General features: G+C 45.5%; 2 protein-coding genes across 5 annotated transcripts in view; one reads left to right on the top strand and one right to left on the bottom strand.

Annotated features, from left to right (window-relative positions):
- LOC105491781 (phosphatidylinositol-4-phosphate 5-kinase type 1 beta) overlaps positions 1-9754 on the top strand; it is a 307266-nt gene extending 297512 nt beyond the window's left edge. For all 4 annotated transcript variants that reach the window (XM_071077710.1, XM_071077709.1, XM_071077708.1 and 1 more), the window contains one exon: positions 9024-9754. In XM_071077710.1, the coding sequence (XP_070933811.1) occupies positions 9024-9026 (3 nt within the window). In that variant the 3' untranslated portion in view covers positions 9027-9754. The remainder of the gene's footprint in view (positions 1-9023) is intronic.
- A 3346-nt stretch (positions 9755-13100) lies between these two features.
- On the bottom strand, positions 13101-14721 carry LOC105491778 (protein kinase cAMP-activated catalytic subunit gamma). Its single transcript, XM_011758446.2, has one exon. The coding sequence runs from the start codon at positions 14676-14678 to the stop codon at positions 13626-13628; it is 1053 nt and encodes a 350-aa protein (XP_011756748.1). The 5' UTR covers positions 14679-14721; the 3' UTR covers positions 13101-13625.
- Between the last annotated feature and the right edge of the window lie 7898 nt (positions 14722-22619).

Genomic DNA, 22619 nt, shown 5'->3' with positions numbered 1-22619 from the left:
TATGCTAATGTAAGGGGGAACCGTATGACTCCCCTAGCAAGATAGCTGGCCCGTTACACGTGCGTCTAATGTAGAAGCAAAGCCTAGGAAGCTCCTACACCCTCAAGTTTATGAACTGGGCTTGCTTTGCGGTTGAGTTCCTGCTTTCAGCAAGCCCTCTACTGCCACCTACTGGTAATCAAGGCGGGGAAGGAGTGATGGAGCCCCCTGAGTTGAAACGGAATGAAGAGCAAGTGTGAATAGACTTCGCACTCCATGTACTTTATTGTAGCCTCGCAGTGTTGTACGTGGAAGCTCAGCAGAGGGGGTATGTCCTTCAGACGTCAAAGGCAGCTCACTCTGACAGGCCCAGCTCCACCACCTTTGAAGCTGGACTGGAGGCTACAATTACAATGTGGCACAAAAATGAAGGTGCTACCTTCCCTCAGGTCCAAGTGTGCCCCCCTCATCCATCAAAGCCAGTTCTGCTTGAGCCTTTTTGAAAGGGCCCCTTGGCAAATTGGCGATTCAACCCAGAAAGTGCTTCTTTCTACTGCTTAGGCAGCAATTTTTAATGAAGTATCAACACATCTGGGGTGGAGGAAGCCTTTCTTCGCCTTCAGACTTCCACAGGTCCTCGCCTACAGCCACGGAACTCCCAGGTGATTGTGGCTGTTGAAGTAACTTCAGTAGAGAATAGAATTAAATATAATAAAATACAAATATGTGGGGTTGTTTTAAAGACTTTCTAAATCCCAGTGATTTCTATTTTATTAGTTTTCTAGGGCTGCTGTAACAAAGTACCCCAGATTTGGTGGCTTGAACAGAAATTTCTTTCCTCATCATTCTGGAGGTCCGAAGTTCAAGATCAAGGTGTTGGTAGGGTGGGTTCCTTCTGAGAGCCGTGTGGCAAGGATCTGTTCTAGCCTCTCTCGCTGGTTTGTAGGTGGCCTTCCTCTCCCTACGTCTTCACGTCACATCTTCCCCCGTACGTGTCTGTATCCAAAATTCCCCTTTGCATAAGGACATCAGCCATATTGAATTAGGGCCCAACCTGTGGCCTCGTTTTAATCTGATTACCTCCATAAAGACCCTGCTTCCAAATAAGGTCACATTCTGTGGTGATGATAGTTAGGACTTATAACATAGAAATTTTAGGGGAACACAGTTTAGCCCATAACAGCTACTTGGGTGATTTTGTAAAGAAAAATGCAACCAAGGAAAGTGCTGAGATGGAAAAGGCTTGATGGGGGCACAACTTTTTCTTTTTTTTTTTTCTTTTTGAGATGGAATTTTCCTCTGTCACTCAGGCTGGAGTGCAGTGGTGCAATTCCGGCTCACTGCAACCTCCACCTCCCAGGTTAAAGTGATTCTCATGCCTCAGTCTCCTGAGTAGCTGGGAATTAGAGGGTACACCACCACACCTGGCTAATTTTTATTTTTTATGATTTTGTAGCAACAGGGTTTCACCATGTGGGCCAGGCTGGTCTCGAACTCCTGACCTCAGGTGATCCACCTGCCTCAGCCTCCCAAAGTGCTGGGATTACAAGTGTGAGCCACCACACGCAGCCTGGGTGTGCAGCTTCTAATTTCCACCCTCTGGGTCTTGGTAGAGGGCCTCTGGTGCATTCCTGCCTGTGAGTGAGAGAGAAGCCAGTGGCGTTGTCCTCAGGCAGTGCTCCTTTTCAAATGAAACCAGTACCATATTCCTCCCCCCACATTTTCCAAATGTGGCCAAAGCAGGGGTCAGAGTGGATCCTGTTGCAGCTACAGATCTATGTGATGTATTAGATGATAAGGTGTGTTAGTCCATTTTCACACTGCTATAAAGAACTACCCAAGACTGGGTAATTAATAAAGGAAAGTGGTTTAATTAACTCATAGTTCCACATGACATGGCTGGGGAGGCCTTAGGAAACTTAAACAGTCATGGCAGAAGGTGAAGGGGAAGCCAGGCACATCTTACATAGTGGCAGGAGAGAGAGAGAAGTGGCAATCACCAGACATTTATCGAACAACCAGATCTCGTGAGAACTCTGACATGAGAACAGCAAGGGGGAGTCTGCCCCCGTGAATCAATCACCTCCCACCAGACCACTCCCCCACCACATGGGGATTACAATTTGACATGAGATTTGGGTAGGGACACAGAGCCAAACCATATCATGAGGTAACCACTCAGATTTACGATTAGCTGGAGTCACTCAAGTGCTGAAAAGTCCACTGCAGAACTGTCCACCAGTATAAATCACTGATGCTCTTGGGCTTCTCTTGGGTCCTTAGAAAACAAATTAATCAGGCAGGGAACTGTGTTAAAATATTACCACACTAACAGTTTTGAAATGAGAGGCCAAATTTTAAATCCATCCCAGGAGACGGCAGAGATGAGCATCCGCTGCTTCTTGGGCCTGCTCTCATCTTAAGGGTCACCTACTTGCTGCTTGGTGTGGGATGGTTTAATGGGGCATCTGGAGGCCGGCAGGAGGCCTGGCACTCCATGTGCTGCCAACACCCCAGAATTCACCCAACAGTCTACCAGATCAGGCACAAAATAACTGTCTTCATCCCAATTGTACACATCCTTCAAGGATGGCGAAAGTCCTGCCTTCTGCCTCAAGGCTTCTCGGTTGAAGCCTTGTAGTCCCTGGTCCTTGGAAGAGAGTAACTTCACCTCTAATGCTGAGTCCAAATATTTTTTAAGTACAAAGGTAGGAAATTTGGCCTTGAGCGTGCCTAAGTTTCCTTTCAGCAATGCAGTTCCATAGCAGTGTGATTTTCTTCTGTTCACACTGCTACGTCCTGATTCTGCAGCACTACCATGTGTATTTGTTTCCATGCCTAACAAAATGGTGAGCTTTTGGGTCCCTGCTGCTACTGGAATCCAATACAATGAGAAGTCCCCCACTACACACTACATCCCCAAATGATTGTGTCTTGTGAAGTAACTCCCAATACAGGATAGATATGAATATAATAAAATATAGAGCTTTATTTGAGAGAGAGAGAGAGAGAGAGAGAGAGAGAGAGAGAGAGAGAGAAACTGACTCTGGACTTCCCAGAACCCAAAGGTGATACCTTGTGTTTAAAATTCAGGGTCTCAACCAGGCATGGTGGCTAATGCCTGTAATCCCAGCACTTTGGGAGGCTGAAGCAGGCCCATCACTTAAGGCCAGGAGTTCAAGACCAGCCTGGACAACATGGTGAAACCCCATTTCTACTAAAAATGCAAAAATTAGCTGGGCATAGAGGCACATACCTGTAATCCCAGCTGCTTAGGAGGCTGAGGCACGAGAATCACTTGAACACAGGAGGTGGAGGTTGCAGTGAGCCAAGATCATGCTGTTGTTCTCCAGCCTGGGTAACAAAGGGAAACGCTGTCTCAAAAAATAATAAAATAAAATTCAGGGATTTCTTTTTTTTCTTTTTTTTTTTTCTCTTGAGATGGAGTCGCACTCTGTCGCCCAGGCTGGAGTGCAGTGGCGCGATCTCGGCTCACTGCAAGCTCCACCTCCTGGGTTCACACCATTCTCCTGCCTCAGCCTCCCGAGTAGCTGGGACTACAGGCGCCCGCCACCACACCTGGCTAATTTTTTGTATTTTTAGTAGAGACGGGGTTTCACCATGTTAGCCAGGATGGTCTCCATCTCCTGACCTCATGATCCGCCCACCTGAAATCGGGTGAACCCAGAGATGAAGGGGACCCCAGAACCAAGGAGATGATGTTGGGGTGAGGTATCCTGAGCCTTAGTATGGATTTGTGGTGATGCCGTGAGTTTAGACTAATGTGGGCAGAGGAAGCAGGACAAGTTGATGTGATCTCATGGCAACCGAAGGAACATCAGCCAAAAGAATCAGGACAATAGAAATAGGAAACAGAGCAGACCTGGAAAAAAAGAGAATTCAGAATTGATGACAGAAACAGGAGCTGTGTATAGGAAAAAGAAATACAGGACTAAGCCTACAATGGCCGAGAGAAAAGCTGATGCTTTCATCAAAGATATTTGGGCAAAGAATTTCAACTTGAAACCAAAATGAGGATTTCCTGGACACCAGAGAAAGCTCTTGCTTTATTAAGGCCTTGGGACTGAAACCTGAGGTAATTAGAGTTAAAAAAAAAAAAAAAAAAAAAGGGATATCACCCCAAGGGTTGACCGCTCAGGGATCATAGAGACCTCACGGGACTTGTCAGTGCTGTTCATCTTGGCCAACCTAACTGTGGTGAAGTTCCGCCTCTCTCAGCACTGCCCTAAAACTCCCTCACGCCACATCCCAGATGTTCAGAAATTCTAAATATGTTTGTAAGCCAGTCGGTTGATGGGGGCAAGGGTGTCAAGGGAAGGCTTGAGAAAAGGCAAGCAGGAGTGGAGGGAATGAGTCTAGGAAAAGTTTCTTGGAAAAGAAACTCCTCACCTTCTCATGCCTTTCCTGTGGCTCTGAAAAGTAAAGCAAGGCCATCCGAGTTGGGAGGCCCACCTGGGAGTATTTCCTGCCTGGGCTCCCCTCCAGGGGATCTGACTTCCCAGTGCAGTCAGTCCCCTAGAAAGAAAGGGCTTCTGGGTTAATTAGTGGACAGATTGCTTTTGATTTGCTGTTTTCCCTTATTGCTCTATATTAGTGTTCAATTATTTAATTTTAAATAACTTTTTTAAATAAATGTTTAAAAGTATTTAATTTTAATATTAAAAAGCTCTGTAATCTCTGACCCCTTGTGTATGTACTATTGTGTAGTCTCAATCATAGAATGAAGCATTTTATTTTAGGTAGAAATAAAAATACACCTTTCTCTCTCTTACACCCTAACATATGTGTGGATGAAAAACACTGGCATTTAGGTTGAAATACTCTACTTCTACTTTTTTATGTCAACTATTACCACACTTTTTACTGTCAGGTATCAGAATTTTAAATAGTTCATGAATTCTCAGAGTATCTCAGTGCATAGGCAGAAATGCTGCACCTTGTGGGCAAGTGTGTGTGTGTGTGTGTGTGTGTGTGTGTGTGACAGAAGTTCAGCTGGGGACAGAGCTGAAATGTCACTCCAGGATCTGTAGTCTCTGAGAGCTGGTTGAGCTCCTCTGCTAAAGCACCAGCCCTTATTTCAGTTTCTACAGCCATTCGGTCAGGATGGGTCTGAATCTCGGTTGACCTTGAGGAGAAGCTGCTCATCTTTTGGGCAGTAATGCCCTGAAGAGTCCGTCTGCGTGCTGGGGAGCGGAAGGGACTTCTGCGTGTGCCACACTTCGAAGAATGAGCTCAAGCTATGAGTTTCCTTCCAGGGTAGAGAACGGATGTTTGTGTCTCTGCAGTGAAAGCTAATATAGGACTCCTGAGTTATGAATTTGAAGGAAGGAGAATTATAGCATATTTATGCTAAGGAAGGAATAACATGGTTTCTGCATACTTCTCACTGTGGCCATGTTTACAAGCAAGAAGACACTGTGCTTTCAGATCCCACAGATACCTCTTCCATCTCATTTTAATAGGGTTATAAATTAATGCAAAACAGACACTTTCATGTGTCCAGATCATGCCATCCAAGAATTATATTACAACATGGGTGGAGAGTTGGCAGTGCTCACCCAATTTTGACATTCTTGTGCCCTGAGGGTGACAGTGAGTGTTTACAGGAGCTTATAGAAACTTCTATGACATCTTTAGTTTAAAAAAAAACCAAAAAACTAAACTAAACTGTGTGAATGCAAAGGACATTTTATGACCAAAGCTGGAAATCATTCTTTATTTTTAATACTGAAGAGAATATCTGTTATTATTATAAGACCCTGTGTGTTTTTTTCATTAAACTATAAATTTAACCAATTTTATGAGAGAGATCAAAGTATTAAGTACCTTTCAGATCGTTCTCACTGCATAAGTCACCAACTGTTTACAGTATTCTGGGTTATTCAGTGGTATAAATTTACAATTTTTTTTTTTTTGATATAGAGTTTTGCTCTTGTTGCCCAGGCTGGAGTTCAGTGGTGCAATCTCAGCTCACCACAACCTCCGCCTCTCAGGTTCAAGCAATACCCCTCCCAAGTAGCAGGGATTACAGGCATGCGCCACCGAACCCGGCTAATTTTGTATTTTTAGTAGAGACAGGGTTTCTCCACGTTGTTCAGGCTGGTCTCGAACTCCTGACCTCAGGTGATCCGCCCCTCCTCGGCCTCCCAAAGTGCTGGGACTACAGGCATGAGCCACCGCACCTGGCCTTTACAATTTTTAATAGAATCTTGTGGTTGAAACAGAACTTCATAGTCATCTGGCCCAACCTACCCACAAGTGCCCAAGTCCTCTCTACTGACCACCACAAGTGCCTTCTGAGTGCTGGTTGAGGATAAACAGTTTCTGCCTCAGCTCTCCTGGGGCTGATCCCTAAGTGACTGCAACTGCTCCTCCTTTAGTGACCACTCCTTTCTTTTCTCTTTTCTCTTTTTTCTTTTTTTTTTTTTTTTTTCTTTAGAGACAGGGTCTCTCTCCATCACCCAGGCTGGAATGCAGTGGTGTGATCATAGCTCACGGTAGCCTCAAACTCCTGGGCTTAAGCAATCCTCCCACCTCAGTCTCCTGAGCATCTGGGACCACAGGCACATGCCGCCACACCCAGCTAATTTTTCTATTATATTTTATTTTATTTTTTATTTTTGTAGAGACAGGGTCTCACTATGTTGCCAAGGCTGCTCTTGAACACCTGAGCTCAAGCGATCCTCCCGCCTCAGCCCCTCGAAGTGCTGGGATTATAGACGTGGCCCGTCATGCCCAGCCCACTCGTTTTTTAACTCCGGTTAGAAAGCACTTCCAGCTTGAGAAAAAACTGGCTTCCATGCATTTGTCCTGGTTCTGGCTTCTGGGATCATTCTCAACCACCGAGTCTCAGCAGATGGCATGCTGGGCCCATGTATCTAGGGAGGGCTTGTGTCATGTACACATGCCATGTACTGGGGGAGGACGTAAATTTCAGGATCCTTAATGAAGAAACAGTGGAGGGGGTGCGCCTCTACAACTCTACACCCTTCACACAGTCTGAGATTCTACTCACCTCCTGACCCCAGGGTCACAGCGTCTGTGCCACTATTGCTGGTGACAGTGTCACATCTTTCAGCAATACTGGGACTAAACTAATACCTAAGACTTTCTTCCCCGAGGCTAGCCTTCAGAGACTCAAAGACAGCTATTATGCCCTGTCTCTACCTCTCCTCTTTTCCAGACCAAAAAGCCCAGGCCTTTAGCCATTCCCCTGGGGTCCTGGCTCCGGGGCCCTTCACTGGTGGATCTCCTCAGGCATCACTCAGGTTACTCACTGTCCCTCTCAGAGTCTGGCAGTGGAAGTGAGACACAGAACTCCAGTGTGATCTATAGAATGAGGAAAGCAAAACTCTCACCTCTTTTCATTTTTGTTTTGCTTTGTTTTTTAAGAAAGCAGGACTTCTAAATCTCATCAGTAGGACCTCATCATTTTATGTGGGTTATTTTCTGTGTCACTGGTTTTGTGAGTAAAGACCTGCACCACACATCAAAGTCATCAGACTGAGGCTGAATGAAATCCACCAGTCCACCTTAAAGACAGCTGTCCTGGGAATGTGGGCAACGTCCCACTTGCCCACTGCTGTAGCTTATAGCACTTTACGCTCACCTCTTCCTAAAGATCATTTTTGAGTAACAGCGTGACCGTGCTGTGCATCAAGGCAAGCAAACCTTTCTAGCTTAGGTGAATCAGAGGGAGCGGCCAAAGTATAAAACAAAATAGTAAGTTCATAAAAATTGCAGTGCACAATAGGCTCAGATAAAATATTAACTGGGAAACAGAATTCCCTGTATGTGACATGTGCTCTTTCCTAATCATTTTCAGAGTTATTTCAAACTTTTTACTCAAGTTTTTTCAGCCTCCAATTAAAGGTGCTGAGCTGCACCAGTCTCTGTGACCCCCAGCTCCAACCTTCTTCACTACAATTTTGGGGGTACTAGCACATGCCAGGTACAGTACTCAATTGTAAATATATGATTTGTGTATATCGTGTGTGTGTGTGTAAAACACTGCATTTTCCCCATGGAAAAATTTATCCCTCACCACCACCCTATAAAGTAGAGTTTGTTACCTCCATTTTACAGATGAAGCAACAAGGTTCCAAGAAGATGTTGCATAATATTCTATATATGAAATAAGTAGGAAATCGGGCCGGGCGTGGTGCTCACGCCTATAATCCCAGCACTTTGGGAGGCCGAGGTGGGCAGATCACAAGGTCAGGAGTTCGAGACCATCCTGGCTAACACAGTGAAACCCTGTCTCTTCTAAAAATACAAAAAATTAGCTGGGTGTGGTGGCAGGCACCTATAATCCCAGCTACTCAGGAGGCTGAGGCAGGAGAATCTCATGTACCTGGGAGGTAGAGGTTGCAGTGAGCCAAGATCGCACCACTGCATTCCAGCCTGGGGAACAGAGTGAGACTCCGTCTCAAAAAAAAAAAAAAAAAATTAGGAAATCAGATGATTTGACCCAATGTGTCTGTCTCTAAAGGCTGAATATAATATTGCTTTCCCCACATATATCATAGTGCTACTGTCACAGGTTGAGTTAGCTGGCTCTGATTTTAAATAGCTACCATTTAAATATTTGCTGAACATATTGTTAGCGCCTAGCCACAGGGATATTGTTTGGAAAAAAACATTTACAAGTTCAAGGCCACGTTCAAGTTGTTCTTTTTGGCTTCAGGTCTAATATACCACAGCACATCCCCTAATCTCTGCACACTTGGAGGGCAGGAGTGTGTCTTAGTCAGTGTTGCTTCCTTTCAAGTCCCAAGCACAGCGCTGTGATGTAGTCGGGACTCAATTTTGATAAACATTGGTGTAATTAACAGGTTTCAGGTCCACCAAAGAAGCATATGCTATGCTGATCACTGCAGAAGAATCCCAAACATCATGCACCCCATTTTCCAGACACAAGTGATTGGGAGAAATAACAAACTTATGTTACAACTCATGGGGAGAGGATACAAATTGATGCCAAAATCTAGTCTCACACCTGCTTTCTTTTTTGCTCCCCCCAGTAAGTGAAAATGGTGACCACCTTAAGCACATGGATGAGACGTGAGCACAGTTGTGGCAGAGAAGTTTCTCCGCACCAGAATTATCCACAGCAACTTGGCTGAACCCCACTACACACAGAGAAATCATCAACCTGACTTAAGAGTTTTCGAGATGTCAACTTGAGGCTGATCAGCAGATGGGATGTGAAAAATACTACCCTATTCTATCATTTGCTGTTGCTTGCTGAACTGTGAAGAACTGCATGAACTATATTTAAGCTGCTTTCTATACCATTGCCAATCACCTTTTTGAACTTGGAAGTGCTATTTTCCTATGGACTTTTGCATTATTTCATTGTGCATGCATCCAGTGATTATACATAAGCAACATATGTAATCTGCTTATATATTTTTAAAAATCCATCCATGCAAATGGTAAATAAAGTATACATTCTTTTGCAAAATTATAGCTCATGTCATTGAAAGTTTAAATTGGTTTCATTTAAAGATCAGTATACTAGGTCTGCCTCTGCTTTATAGAAAACTAGCTTCTATAAAGATTTTTTCACTGTTTACTAGTGAAATGAGAAAAGCAAAGCTATTTATAAAAGGCCTTATGTCGTGTACATACATCGTCTTTGAAATATTTGTGATCTAGTTTATTGCTTGTAAAAGAGAAATTATATAATTTATTTAGTAAATACTACTGTAAACTATAGTTTTGTGAGAGAAATAAAATATTTTGTTCTCAATTGTGGTGGTACATGATTCCAGTGATTTATGGTCTTTACATTTCTTTTATTAAAAATAACCCAAACACTCCTCATTTGAGATATTCAGAAATCCTAAATAAACTGAATTTTATATGGAAAAAATTTCAATAGCAGCTTCTGCTGAACTCATCCAAGAGACTTTCCCAAATGTCCTGGGATATTAGTCAGCTCTCACTATGTCATGCTATGGTAACAAACAATCCCAAAGTCATAGAAGCTTTCACCAACAGTTTTACTTCTCCCTCACATGTAGGGACCAGCTGCAGCTCTGCTCCAACAGTCTTCTTCATTCTGGAGTCCAGAGCAGCCCCTGTGTGAGACAGGCAACTTTCATGGCAGTAGAAAAAGAGCAATGGTGGAACCAATGAGAGCTCACAAAGCTTCTGCCTCAGTGCAGCTGACAGCATTTCTACTCGCATTCCATCTGCCAAAAGTGAGCGACATTGACAGGTCTGGAGTCAAAGGTGTGGGACGTATACTTATCACACGGGAATAGACTCAGCAATGAATATTTTAATCAATTAATGCAGTTTACACCACCTAGTAAGTGTCCCTAGCAACAGAGACATAAGAGGCTGAGAGAAAAATCATTAGAAAGCAAAATGATCAAGGCTGCAGAAAGAGATTCCTGATGAGTAAGATGCTCACTGTTAAATACTTCAAGTTAAAACAAGCTGATTCTTGTAAGCAAACATGCTGTAAACTTTTGTAAATGTAGCCCACAGCCATAGTTACTCAGCATAAGTAGCAATTTCACCTGCAGAGTCAGTGCTGGAAAGCTAGGATGTCTTACATCCTAGGTTAGGATGTCAACAGGGAATTCTGCAGAAGTGGATGATTGAGGATCCTCTGCCTCTCTCTGGAGTATTCATATGTGCTACCACTCTCCCTTACTACATGGATTTTCATAGGTGAATCCCACTCTTCCCCCTCCCATTTGTAAATCTACCCATTGAAGCAGGGTTCTTAGCCTAGGACCCACTGATTTTCTAGAAGAGTCATAGATAATCATTAATAGGGCCATGAAATCATATACGCAAGTTGGGTATGCTTTTGTGTATATGGGTGTTTTGGGTTTTTTTCATGAAGAGAAAGACTATACTTTTTATCAAATTCACAGTGACCTGGACCCAAGAAATGTTAAGAACCTTTATTTTAAGACCTAACTTAAAAGCTATTTCAATACCATGAGGCTGTGATCCTCAAAATTCTATCCCCACCGGAATCACCTGTGGCCTGCCTGTGTTATCTCACCCGTCTCAAAAAACCTCAACATTTTCAACTGTTTTTTAATGACCGAGGTATCACTTATATATGCTAGAGTGCACAGCTATGAATTGTATAGTCCAGTGAATTTTTACATATGTGTAGACCCATGTGCCCAGCACCTAAAGCACATATAGAACATTTGCAGCTAACCTGCTGCCTCTTTTTTTTTTGAGACAGAGTCTTACTCTGTCGCCCAGGCTGGAGTGCAGAGGTGCAGTCTTGGCTGACTGCAACCTCTGCATACCGGGTTTAAGCAATTCCCCTGCCTCCATCTCCCGAGTAGCTGGAATTACAGGTGCCTGCCACCACGCCTGGCTAATTTTTCGTGTTTTTAGTAGAGACAGGGTTTCACCATGTTGGCCAGGCTGGTCTTGAACTCCCGACCTCGTGATCCGCTCGCCTCGGCCTCCCAAAGTGCTGGGATTACAGGCGTGAGCCACTGTGCCCGGCCACCTCCTGGCTCTTTCATGTCCCCTCTCCACCAATGCCATCCTCAAAGGTCACTATTATGACTTCCAGCATCATAGATTAGTTTTGCCAGTTCTTTTTAAATACAACTTTATTCATAATAGTTGGTTTCTTGTTTTGTTTTGTTTTGTTGAGACAGAGTCTCACTGTGTCACCCAGGCTAGAGTGCAGTGATGCGATCTCGGCCTCATAGCAACCTCCGCCTCCCAGGTTCAAGCGATTCTCCTGCCTCAGCCTCCCAAGTAACTGGGATTACAGGCACATGCCACTACACCTGGCTCTTTTTGTATTTTTTAGTAGAGACGGGGTTTCGCCATGTTAGCCAGGCTGTTCTCAAACTCCTGACCTCAAGTGATCCACTCACCTCGGCCTCCCAAAGTGCTGGGATTACAGCACCCGGCCTTGTTGGTAATAGTTTTGACATGTGTTTACAACAGCACACTGTTCAAGAGGAAATCTCATCCTTTCACAGCAAGTAGGTCGAATCACCCTGAGCCCACCTGGGGCACCACCCCAGGCCTGAGAGCTCCTCCTGGGATGGGGAGAAGTGATGAGAGGGGGAAATATGAAGATGAATGAGGTGGCTCGCCAGCAGCTCCTCACTTTTCTATTAAGAAAGAAAACAGGCGGGGTGCGGGGGGTGTGGTGGCTCACGCCTATAATCCCAGCACTTTGGGAGGCCAAGGCGGTTGGATCACCTGAGGTCAGGAGTTCAAGGCCAGCCTGCCAACATGGCAAAACCTCGTCTCTACTAAAAATACGAAAATTAGCCAGGGGTGGTAGTGGGCCCCTGTAACCCCAGCTACTCAGGAGGCTGAGGCAGGAGAATCACTTGAACCTGGGAGGCGGAAGTTGCAGTGAGCCGAGATCGTACCATTGCACTCTAGCCTGGGTGATAGAGTGAAACTTCGTCTCAAAAAAAAAAAAAAATTGAAACCAGCACAGGGGTGGCAGGGGAGAAGAGGTGAAGGATGGCTGACAGCTAAGCTGGAGGAGGGGCACCCAGGATGGGAGGAGGCAGAAGCTGCTGGGTGAATAAAACAGGCAGCCCCTCCCTAGCAACCCTAGCCTTGAACCCTGGGCCATGAGGTGGAGGTGGAGGGACTGGGCCTCTTCCATGTCCTTTTGCAGGATTGCCTTCCCAGAAGGGGAGGCTGGGCATTACAATCCAGCTGAGAATAAAATTAAAGAGTTTCGGGGAAATGCTGCTGTGAAGAACGACCTGGGCTTGGGACTCCCCCTCTGTCTTTTCGGGGGACAACTCCTCTTTGGCAGGGAGTGGGGCAGCTGCTTTGTCTGGGTCCCAAAGCCCAAGGGTGAAGAAAAGTCCGTTGGGGAAGAAGAGAGTGGAGGCTTCCTAAAGGAACTGAGACCTTTGCAAGAGTGGTAGAGGATGCCCCTGGGGAGGGGGGAAGGGGAAATCAGCAGTTCATGGGGGAAGTTCAAACCCCAGGGCCTCCTTCCAAAGTCACTCTGCTTCCTGGATTTGTTAAAATGGATCTGGCAAATGGGGAGACATGGGAAGGTGGGAAGGGCGGGAGGGGTGGAAGTAGAGGAGGGTGGAAAGGGGACATTGGTGGAACTTAAATCAGATTTTTAATTTTTTTTTTAATTTTATTTTTTATTCTAGCAAGCAGCCCACTATACATGGCACTAAACCTCTCTCCTTCCCAGGCAGGATTACTCCAAAGGGCAGGTGTGCTTTTCATTCATCCTCTCTTAGTAAGTGGTGCCTGTTGGGGGCTGGAGTTAAGTTTGGGCCCCCCTTTCAACACCCTGTCCCTGGATACACCAGCAAGACCTGGCCTGAATATAGCTGAGAAACTCGTTTAAAACAGGCAGAAGTGGGCTGGGGCAAGGCGGACCCTGTGGGAGGAGGAAGGGAGAAGAATAGATGGGCCGGGAAGGCACAGGGGGTGAGGGAGCAGCTGGTGTGTCTATTCCTCCAAATATCTGGGCTTCCTGTTCCCCCAACCCTGGAGGGTGGGGTGAGGGTGAAACTAGATTCAAGGAACTCTGGGGCCCTCTGGCTGTTCAAACCAACCCACCCACCCCCCAACCCACCACAAAGAAAATGAAAGGAAAGAAAACCCACAGGGGCACAAGCACACCCCTAAAACTCAGCAAACTTGCTGGCACACTTCTCATTGACGGAGATCCGGATCTCTTCCTCCTCGTAGCTGTCAAAGTTACTGGCATCCCCAGGGCCTGTGTACTTGGGGATGAAGGGAGCTTCCACCTTCTTCTCAAAGAGGGCGATCCAGTTGGTTGTGGCAAACCACTTGTGGTTCTTGATGTCGCCAACCCCGTTCTTGAGGTTTCCGAAGCGCTTGGTGAGGTCCACCTGCAGCAGGCTCCGCAGCAGGTCCTTGAGGTCAGGGCTGAGTTGGGAGGGAAACCGCACCTTCCCAGAGACGATCTTCTCGTAGATCTGGATGGGCTGGTCGGCGTAGAAGGGCGGGAAGCCCGCGGTCATCTCATAGATGAGCACCCCTAGGGCCCACCAGTCCACGGCCTTGTTGTAGCCTTTGCTCAGGATGATCTCGGGGGCCAGGTACTCTGGGGTCCCGCACAGGGTCCAAGTGCGGCCCTTCACGCGCTTGGCGAAACCGAAGTCCGTCACCTGCAGGTAGCCCTGCTGGTCGATGAGGAGATTCTCGGGCTTCAGGTCGCGGTGGATGAGGTCGAGCGAGTGTAGGTACTGGAAGGCCAGGACGACCTGGGCGGCATAGAAACAGGCCTGGGGCTCGCTGAACCTTCCGACGCGCCGTAGGTGAGAGAACATCTCCCCACCCGGCACATACTCCATCACCAGGTACAGGTTGGAGTTGTCCTTAAAGGAGAACTGGAGCTTGACAAGGAACGGAAAGTTGATCGCCTGCAGGATGCGCTTCTCGTTCAGTGTGTGCTCGACCTGCTTCAGCCTCACCACCTTCTGCTTGTCGAGGATCTTCATGGCGTAGTGGTTGCCGGTCTCCCGGTGCCTCACCAGCATCACCCGCCCGTAGGAGCCGGTGCCCAGCGTCTTGAGCCGTTCAAACTGATCCGAGCTGGCGGTGTTTTGAGCGGGGTTTCCCCATCTGTAGAGGAAATCTCCTCTGGCTTTGGCTAGGAACTCGTTCACGGTCTCCTGCTCGGTGTCCTTCTTGGCGGCGGCGTTGCCCATGGCGGTGGTGGCGGCCGGGGCGGGGGTCTCGCGGCGGCGGCGGCAGCGGCGGAGGTGGCGCCCCCTGGGGCTGGCTGCGCTGGCTGCGGCGCCGCGACCCCCGCCGGGCCCCCGCTTATATTCTCAGCTACAGGGGAGGCTGAGATGGGAGGATTTCTTGAGCCTGGGAGTTCAAGGCTTCAGTGAGCCCAGATCACGCCGCTGCACTCAACAATATGGATAAATCCAAAAGGCATTATGTAAGTGAGAGACGCGAACTCTAAAGGGGACTTACTGTATGAATCCATTTCTATGACATTCTAGAAAAGGCAAAACTATAGTGTGAGAGAACAGATCAGTGATTGCCAGGGCTTGGGGTTAGGGAAGGGTTGGACTATGAAGGGACAGCCTGAGGGAATGTGGGAAGTGATGGGATATGTTTGTATCCTGATTGTGCTGGTGGTTACAATGTGTTGGGTGGTGGTCTACATTTGTTTTAAAACTCATAGAACTGGCCGGGCGCGGTGGCTAACGCCTGTAATCCCAACACTTTGGGAGGCCGAGGCGGGAGGATCACAAGGTCAGGAGTTCGAAACCAGCCTGACCAACATAGTGAAACCCCGTCTCTACTAAAAATACAAAAAAAAAAAAAAAAAAAAATAGCCAAGCACGGTGGCGCATGCCTGTAATCCCAGCTACTCTGGAGGCTGAGGCAGGAGAATCGCTTGAACCTGGGAGGCAGAGGTTGCAGTGAGCCGAGATCGTGCCATTACACTGTAGCTTGGGCAATAAGAGTGAAACTCCATCCCCCCCCAAAAAAAAAACTCATAGAACTCTATACTCCCCCCCAAAATTCAGTTTCACTGCATGTAATGTTTTATTTTAACACATACATATGATTTCTTTTCTTCTGTTTGCTTTGGGTTTAATGTGCTCTTATTTCCTAAGGTGGAAACTAAGGTCATTGATTTGAAATCTTTCTTCTATTACAATCACTTAGTGCTATAAATTTCCTCCTAAGTATTGTTTTAGCAGCATCCCACAAATTTTGATATGTTGTATTTTCCTTTTCATTCAGCTCAAAATATTTTCTAAGCTCCCTTTTCATCTTCTTTGACCCGTAAGCTATTTAAAAGTATATTATTTCATTTACAAATACTTGGGGATTTTTCAAGAATTTTCCTATTGATTTCTGATTTAATTCCATTGTTAGAAAACATACTCTGTGTGACCTAAAATCTTTTACACTTCTTGGGACTCATGTTATGGCCCAGAATATGATGTATCTTGGTAGATGTCCCATATGCACTTGAGAAGAATGTATATTCTGGTGTATTCTGCTGTTTGGGGATACAGTGTTCTACAAATGTCACTTAAGTTGGCTAGTAGTAGTGTTCAGGTCTTCTATATTCTTATTGACTTTCTGTTTACTTTTTCTATCAATTATTAAAAACATGCCATAGGAGCTTATGAGAAGTCAAAGTACATAGATGATGGGCCTTCCATCACTCCCCCAGACCACCCATGTCAGCGCCACAGCACCCTCCAGAAGACAGCCAGCACTCAGCCATCACAGGTTCGGTTCTGAGCTGCTCTCCCCAGTCAATTATGTACAATACATTCTGTCCTACATCACAAACACTGAGCTACAGGGATATCCATTTATCCTCCTATTTTCTCTCCATCTTGCCCTTTGACAGCTAATTCTGCCTACCCACCCTGGCTACCTCGCCTGTAGCTAGTGCAAGTAAACAACACCCTTTCACCCAGCCCTGCAGACTGAAACCAAGCAAACTGGACAGGAATTCCTGATTACTTGACTCCAAGTAGAAGGTTTCTATTGTGACTGTGAATTCTTGCTGCTCAGTTCAGCAGATGTTGGTCAAGCAGGTGTCTACTGTATGCAAGGCCTGGTTCCGAGTTTACGGTTTAATCTGGGGCCAATACTTGGGTACTGACTGTATATTCAGAGATGGTCAGGTTGGAGAGGAAGAGAAGGAAAGGAGAAAAATCTACTGTTGATCACCTGAACTTCCACAAAAGGGAAACCCACATTCCCTCAACAAGCCATAGCAGGGGGGTCAATTGCCCCTTGTGCTTTGGGTCAAGGCAAATCCCTGGCAGATGGAAATCCCATGTCACTCCTCAGTGATTTCCTCTTCATTTTCATCACAGTAGATCTGCTAAAATTCTGCCCATTTCTGACTTACCTCCAGATTATTCAGTGGAAATTTCTACACAAAGAGCAATTAGCGCAAAGCCATTCTCTTGGACCCACGCCTTGGAAGTGGGACAGTTTGTTTAGAAGCAGGCTGTGCCATTCCATGACAAATTCTTGTGGCATTAATCTCTGAAGTTCAATTAGGAAGACACAGGGGTCTAGAGGGAACATATGCTGCACGCTAGAAATGTCGCCATGCTCCGTTTACAGGTCAGAACATCAAGTATTTATCCCAGAACAAGCTGCAGAATAATTACATTTGTTATTTCTCTCCACTTTCCATTCTGCTTTTCTCCATGGCCTTGGGGAGCCAGGGAGTCTTTAGCATGCCAAGGAAACAGGGATCCCTTTGCATTCAGATAAACCATTTCAGAAGGAAAAGATCTGAGTAGCAAGATACAATACCTCTGCATGGTCTGCTTGGAGCTTGCCTAGGGGGCCATATGAAGAGGTGAAAGGCAACTCTGCTTTCCTGTATGCCCAGTGAAAGGCAATCAAGACCATTCTTCTCTCAAGAAACTGCTCACTGGCAGTGATGCCAGCTGATTCTCCTCTTTACTGTTTATATAGCAGTTTCCAAATGGCTAATTGCATAAGGCTTGGATCATTCCATTCTAACTTCCTCTCTATCTGCAAAATATTGATGGGAGCAAAGAAAAGAACAAACTCCACCAGGATTCAAACAAGAAATAAACTACAAATCTCTATCACTCGGGGAATTATTTAGAGAACACTGCATGTTCTGGTCCAGAAATACTTATCATACCTGGATTCTGACAAGCCAGCTTCTATTAATAGTTTGTTTTCTCTTCATTAGCAGAATAGTGTAAAAGAACATTTTTGAACACAAAGTTTCTATGTCAGATTTATGATCTATAAAATGTTTATTTAAAAATTGGCATGGCCTTTGTTATATGAAAGATGAAAAATTATATGGGAGTCAGGAAGTTCAGAAATAACTTAATGACAATATAAAGTACTACATTTATTTAAAGTTTGGGCAATCATTCATCCCTTGGTACCACTAATTTTGCCATAATTTTTTTTCTTTGTTTTTGAGACAGAGTTTCACTCTTGTTGCCCAGGCTGGAGTGCAATGGTGTGATCTCGGCTCACCGCAACCTCCACCTCCCGGGTTCAAGCAATTCTACTGCCTCAGCCTCCCGAGTAGCTGGGATTACAGGCCACCATTATGTGCCACCATGCCCAGCGAATTTTGTAATTTTAGTAGAGATGGGGTTTCTCCATGTTAGCCAGGCTGGTCTCAAACTCGCGACCTCAGGTGATCTGCCTGCCTCGGCCTCCCAAAGTGCTGAGATTACAGGTGTGAGCCACCATGCCCGGCCGCCATATTTATAGAAGTGGGTTGACACACATGATAATGAGAATTGTAATGTTGTTGGGACTGAAAAGAAAGTAGTCCTAGAAATAGGCCCAACTTGCTTACCTAAAAATATTTCTTCTGACATATAAGAACTGCTAAAAGTGATTACCCCTAGGGAATAGCACTAGGAACTTACAGAAGCATACATTAAAGGAAGGAAAATTTTTACTTCTCACTGTATAAGCTTCTGAACTGCTGAAATTAATTTTGAGCATGAATTACTTATTAAAATAAAAATGAGGTAAAACATTGGTTTCTCACAAATGCATTTACTTATATTTTATGTGTCACTTTTATATATTGTTTAAATCCACAAAAGGTTGGGACAATTTTGATAAAATTATTTTCCCTTATTTTGAAGTTCTCCTTCTTTTCTTGGCAATAGCACTCTGTTTTATCTTTGAGGGATTACTTCTACCCATTTCATCTGATTCTGTTGGGTTCCCTATCTAACCCACTCACCTGGGTCAAAGTCAGGGCTAGCCACAGGACCCAAGATACATCAATCAGTTTCTCTCTCTCAGGAATTGAATCTTGAGCAGAGACACATGGGGACTTGAGGCATTTGTAAAGGAGCCATCCAAAGACAGCATCTTAGAAGGCCGTCCATGTTTCTGCGGCTGTTGGCCGGTAAGTTCCTTGCCTTCTGTCCTGAGCCCTGTTTTTTCAGTTCTTCCTTTATGTGTCTTTCCAGTAATTTTCTTTTTAAGCAAAGCAAATGGGACAAGGTTGGGGAGGGGGTCAGAGAAAGAAACAAATTTATTGAAGACAGTAACGAATTCAGGATTGAACACATTGAGTTCATGGTCCTTAAGATGTTCAGGTAGAGATGTCTAATTAGCCATTGGAAATTTGGGACTGAACTTAGTAGAGAGAGAAGAATTGGCAGCACAGATTTAAGAAGTATAAGAGTGTTAGCCAAGGAACGTGAGTCAAGAGAGAGAACAGAGTCAATGAGGGGGATTGTGGGAAACACCACTATCTGAGGATGGGGGTAGGAATGTCAGGCACTGCTGTTTGCCCACCGCAGCTGTGTCTTGTGAGGCCTGCCATGCTCAGTCCTTCTGAGACCTTGAAGAGAATTTCTTTTGCATACCTACACAAAAAGTGGGCATTGTCACATGGGTTGCAATGTGACTGCACACGTGTAATGCCTAGTAATTATCATGCAACATACAGACAGTAGAGCCAAGTGGCTGAATGGGAAACTGTACCGAGGACAAGATGTTAGATACAGATAATATGGACTATGACAGGAGCTTCGGCACTCATGTAAAGTATAATGGCATATGAGTTTCTTGGTGACCTCTTCTGCTATCACTGTAACAGCCTACATTTTGTGATGAAGAGTTGAGGCCCTCAAGAGAAACAGAATAGGAGAGCGCTTGATGATTTCCTCTGAAATCTCATCTACAGCACTTACCATCTGTGATACAGCACACCTGCCAATTAACAGAAGGCCCCAGGTGGAAAAGAACAGTCACAACATCCTTCTGCCAAAATATGCCCTATAAATCAGAGCTCACAAACCGACGCACATCAAAAGCAGTGGTTCTTAATTTTAACTGCACATTGAAATCACCTGAGACATTAAAAACAAAAAGAATACTGGGTTGGGCATGGTGGCTCACGCCTGTATTCCCAACACTTTGGGAGGCCAACGCAGGCAGCTCACTTGAGGTCAGGAGTTTAAGACCAGTCTGACCAAAATGGTGAAACCCCCATCTCTACTAAAAATACAAAAGTTAGCCGGGTGTGGTGGCAGGCACCTGTAATCCCAGCTACTTAGGAGGCTGAGGCAGGAGAATCGCTTGAACCCGGGAGCTGGAGGTTGCAGTGAGCCAAGATTGTGCCACTGCACCCCAGCCTGGGTGACAGAGCGAGACTCTGTCTAAAAAAAAAAAAATACTGATGACTGAATCTGCCTCCAGATATTGACTTAACTGCCCAGGCATGTGACTTGAACGTTGGGACTTTTAAAAGCTCCCCAGGTGATTCTAATGCACAGCCGAGTTTTAGAACCACCAGATAAGCCCATGAACATATTTTGTTTAACCCAGTGTAGTGGCCTAAACAGAATATTTTAAATTTTAATAACTATTTTTCCAATGTAAAGAGCAGTCAGTTTCATATATCCCAGATCATCCAGATTTCAGTCTCCTGTAGTAATATTTGTGCACAGTAGACCTACATTTCCACAGGACACCATTCAGCTATGCTGAGTTGTGACTGCACCTTGTGTAAGCATTTTCTCTGCACTTCACAGCCCTTCCTGGCCCTCCCCACTGTCATCACTGCACAGAGCTAATGACAGTTGCTGCTTATCATCCTGTTTGCTCTGTGGGTGTTTTTTTTTTTTTTTTTTTTTTTTTTTTACATTAGCGTTAAAAGTAAAATAGTGCTCATGCCATGTCTCCAGCAGATCAAGAAAGAAACAGGCAGCCCAGGAAGGCTAAGTGTTCCATAGGGCCTGCCACTCATTTCTGGCACCTGCCTGGCCCCTGCAGCATTTGGGTGCATGCCCTTGATTTAAATCGATTAATGTTTTCCCAAAAGGAGCCCCAAAATGCTTGATAGCCTATAGAGCAAAGAGCTGAGAAGTGAGAGGTCCCAACTCAATTATCTTAATAATTAGATAGCTCTTGAAGACAAAAGAAAGCTATACAAATACAGCAAGGAAAAGGGGGCATCCAGTGACCAGTTCCATAATTCAGGAAATGCAGGAGTCTGAAGAGTTTGTATGCATTATAAGGGACAAAGAGGGCTGGAGCTGAACCTGAACTGTGAGGGACAGAAACGCCTAACCTGGAGTTAAAAAGAACAAGAAGATTGCAGCCCTAGGGGTAAACTGCAAACCTTCCAGAACTGCAGAACCCCAGGAGCTAGGGCCCAATACAGCCAAGCTCGAGTCTGAGGATCTCCGTTTTTCAGCCTCTCCAACACTGTACTACATGAGGACATCTGGCCTCTGGGTCTGTACATACTGTACCCTCTGCTATACTCTTTCCTCCTTGCCCTCTTTCACCTGGCCAACTCATCTCTCTGATCTCAAAAACTCACGCTGTCACCTCCCCCACCAAGTCAAGACCGGGCCACTTTCATATGCTCCTGTAGTATCCTGTAATTACCCCATCATAGCACTTATGTGACTTTGTAAATACTTTTATGTTATCTGTCTCCTGAGCAAGACTGTGAGCTCCATGAGAACATGTTGATTATCAATCTTTGTTACCAACCTGTCATCAGCAACCACAGTGCCTGGAACTGTAGATGCTCAATAAACAATGATGGATGGATGCCGGGTGTGGCGGCTCACGCCTGTAATCCCAGCACTTTGGGAGGCCAAGGTGGGCAGATCACGAGGTCAGGAGTTCGAGACCATCCTGGCCAACATGGTGAAACCCCATCTCTACTAAAAATACAAAAATTAGCCAGGCGTGGTGGCACATGCCTACAGTCCCAGCTACTCGGGAGGCTAAGGCAGGAGAATTGCTTGAATCCAGGAGGTGGAGATTGCAGTGAGCCGAGATTGCGCCACTGCACTCCAGCCTGGAAACAGAGCGAGATTCCGTCTCATAAAACAAAACAAAACAAAACAAAACAAAACAAAAAACAAACAAAAAAAAAACAATGATGGATGGGTTTGTAAACCAAAACTAAAATTCAAAGCCCCCCAACTGACTAAATGGACCCCCTCTTGGCCAAGGGGAGTCCAAAGAAACCTGAAAAACTAGTCCAGGCCACTCCAGGAAGGGGTAGGGGTCAGACATGCCTCATTATACCCTCTCCCTTTTGGAGTTTGAAACCGCCCAATGGGTTCACCTTGCCCAATGCCTAGACAGAGCGGATTTATCAAGACAGGGGAATCACAATAGAGAAAGAGTAATTTACACAGAGCCAGCTGTATGGGAGACTAGAGTTTTATTTTTACTCAAATCAGTCTCCCTAAGAATCGGGGATCAGAGTATTTAAAGATAATTTGGTGGGTACAGGCCAGTGAGTCGGGAGTGGTGATCGGTCAGGTCGGAGATGAAATCATAGGGAATCAACGCCGTCCTCTTGTGCTGAGTCAGTTCCTGCGTGGAGGGGCCACAAGATCAGAGGAGCCAGGTGATTGATCTGGGTGGTGCCAGCTGATCCACTGAGTGCAGGGTCTGCAAAGTATCTCAAACACTGATCTTAGATTTTACAATAGTGATGTTATCCCCAGGAGCAATTTGGGGAGGTTCAGAATCTGGCCACCTTCAGCTGCATGACTCCTAAACCATGATTTCTAATCTTGTGGCGAATTTGTTGGTTCTGTAAAGGCAGTCTAGTCCCCAGGGGGTTTGTTTTGGGAAAGGGCTGTTATCATCCT

Source organism: Macaca nemestrina, chromosome 14 (assembly GCF_043159975.1).
Source record: "Macaca nemestrina isolate mMacNem1 chromosome 14, mMacNem.hap1, whole genome shotgun sequence".
NCBI lineage: Eukaryota > Metazoa > Chordata > Mammalia > Primates > Cercopithecidae > Macaca > Macaca nemestrina.
The sequence above is the reverse complement of the archived record's forward strand: the minus strand, read 5'-3'. Positions and strand labels throughout refer to the sequence as shown.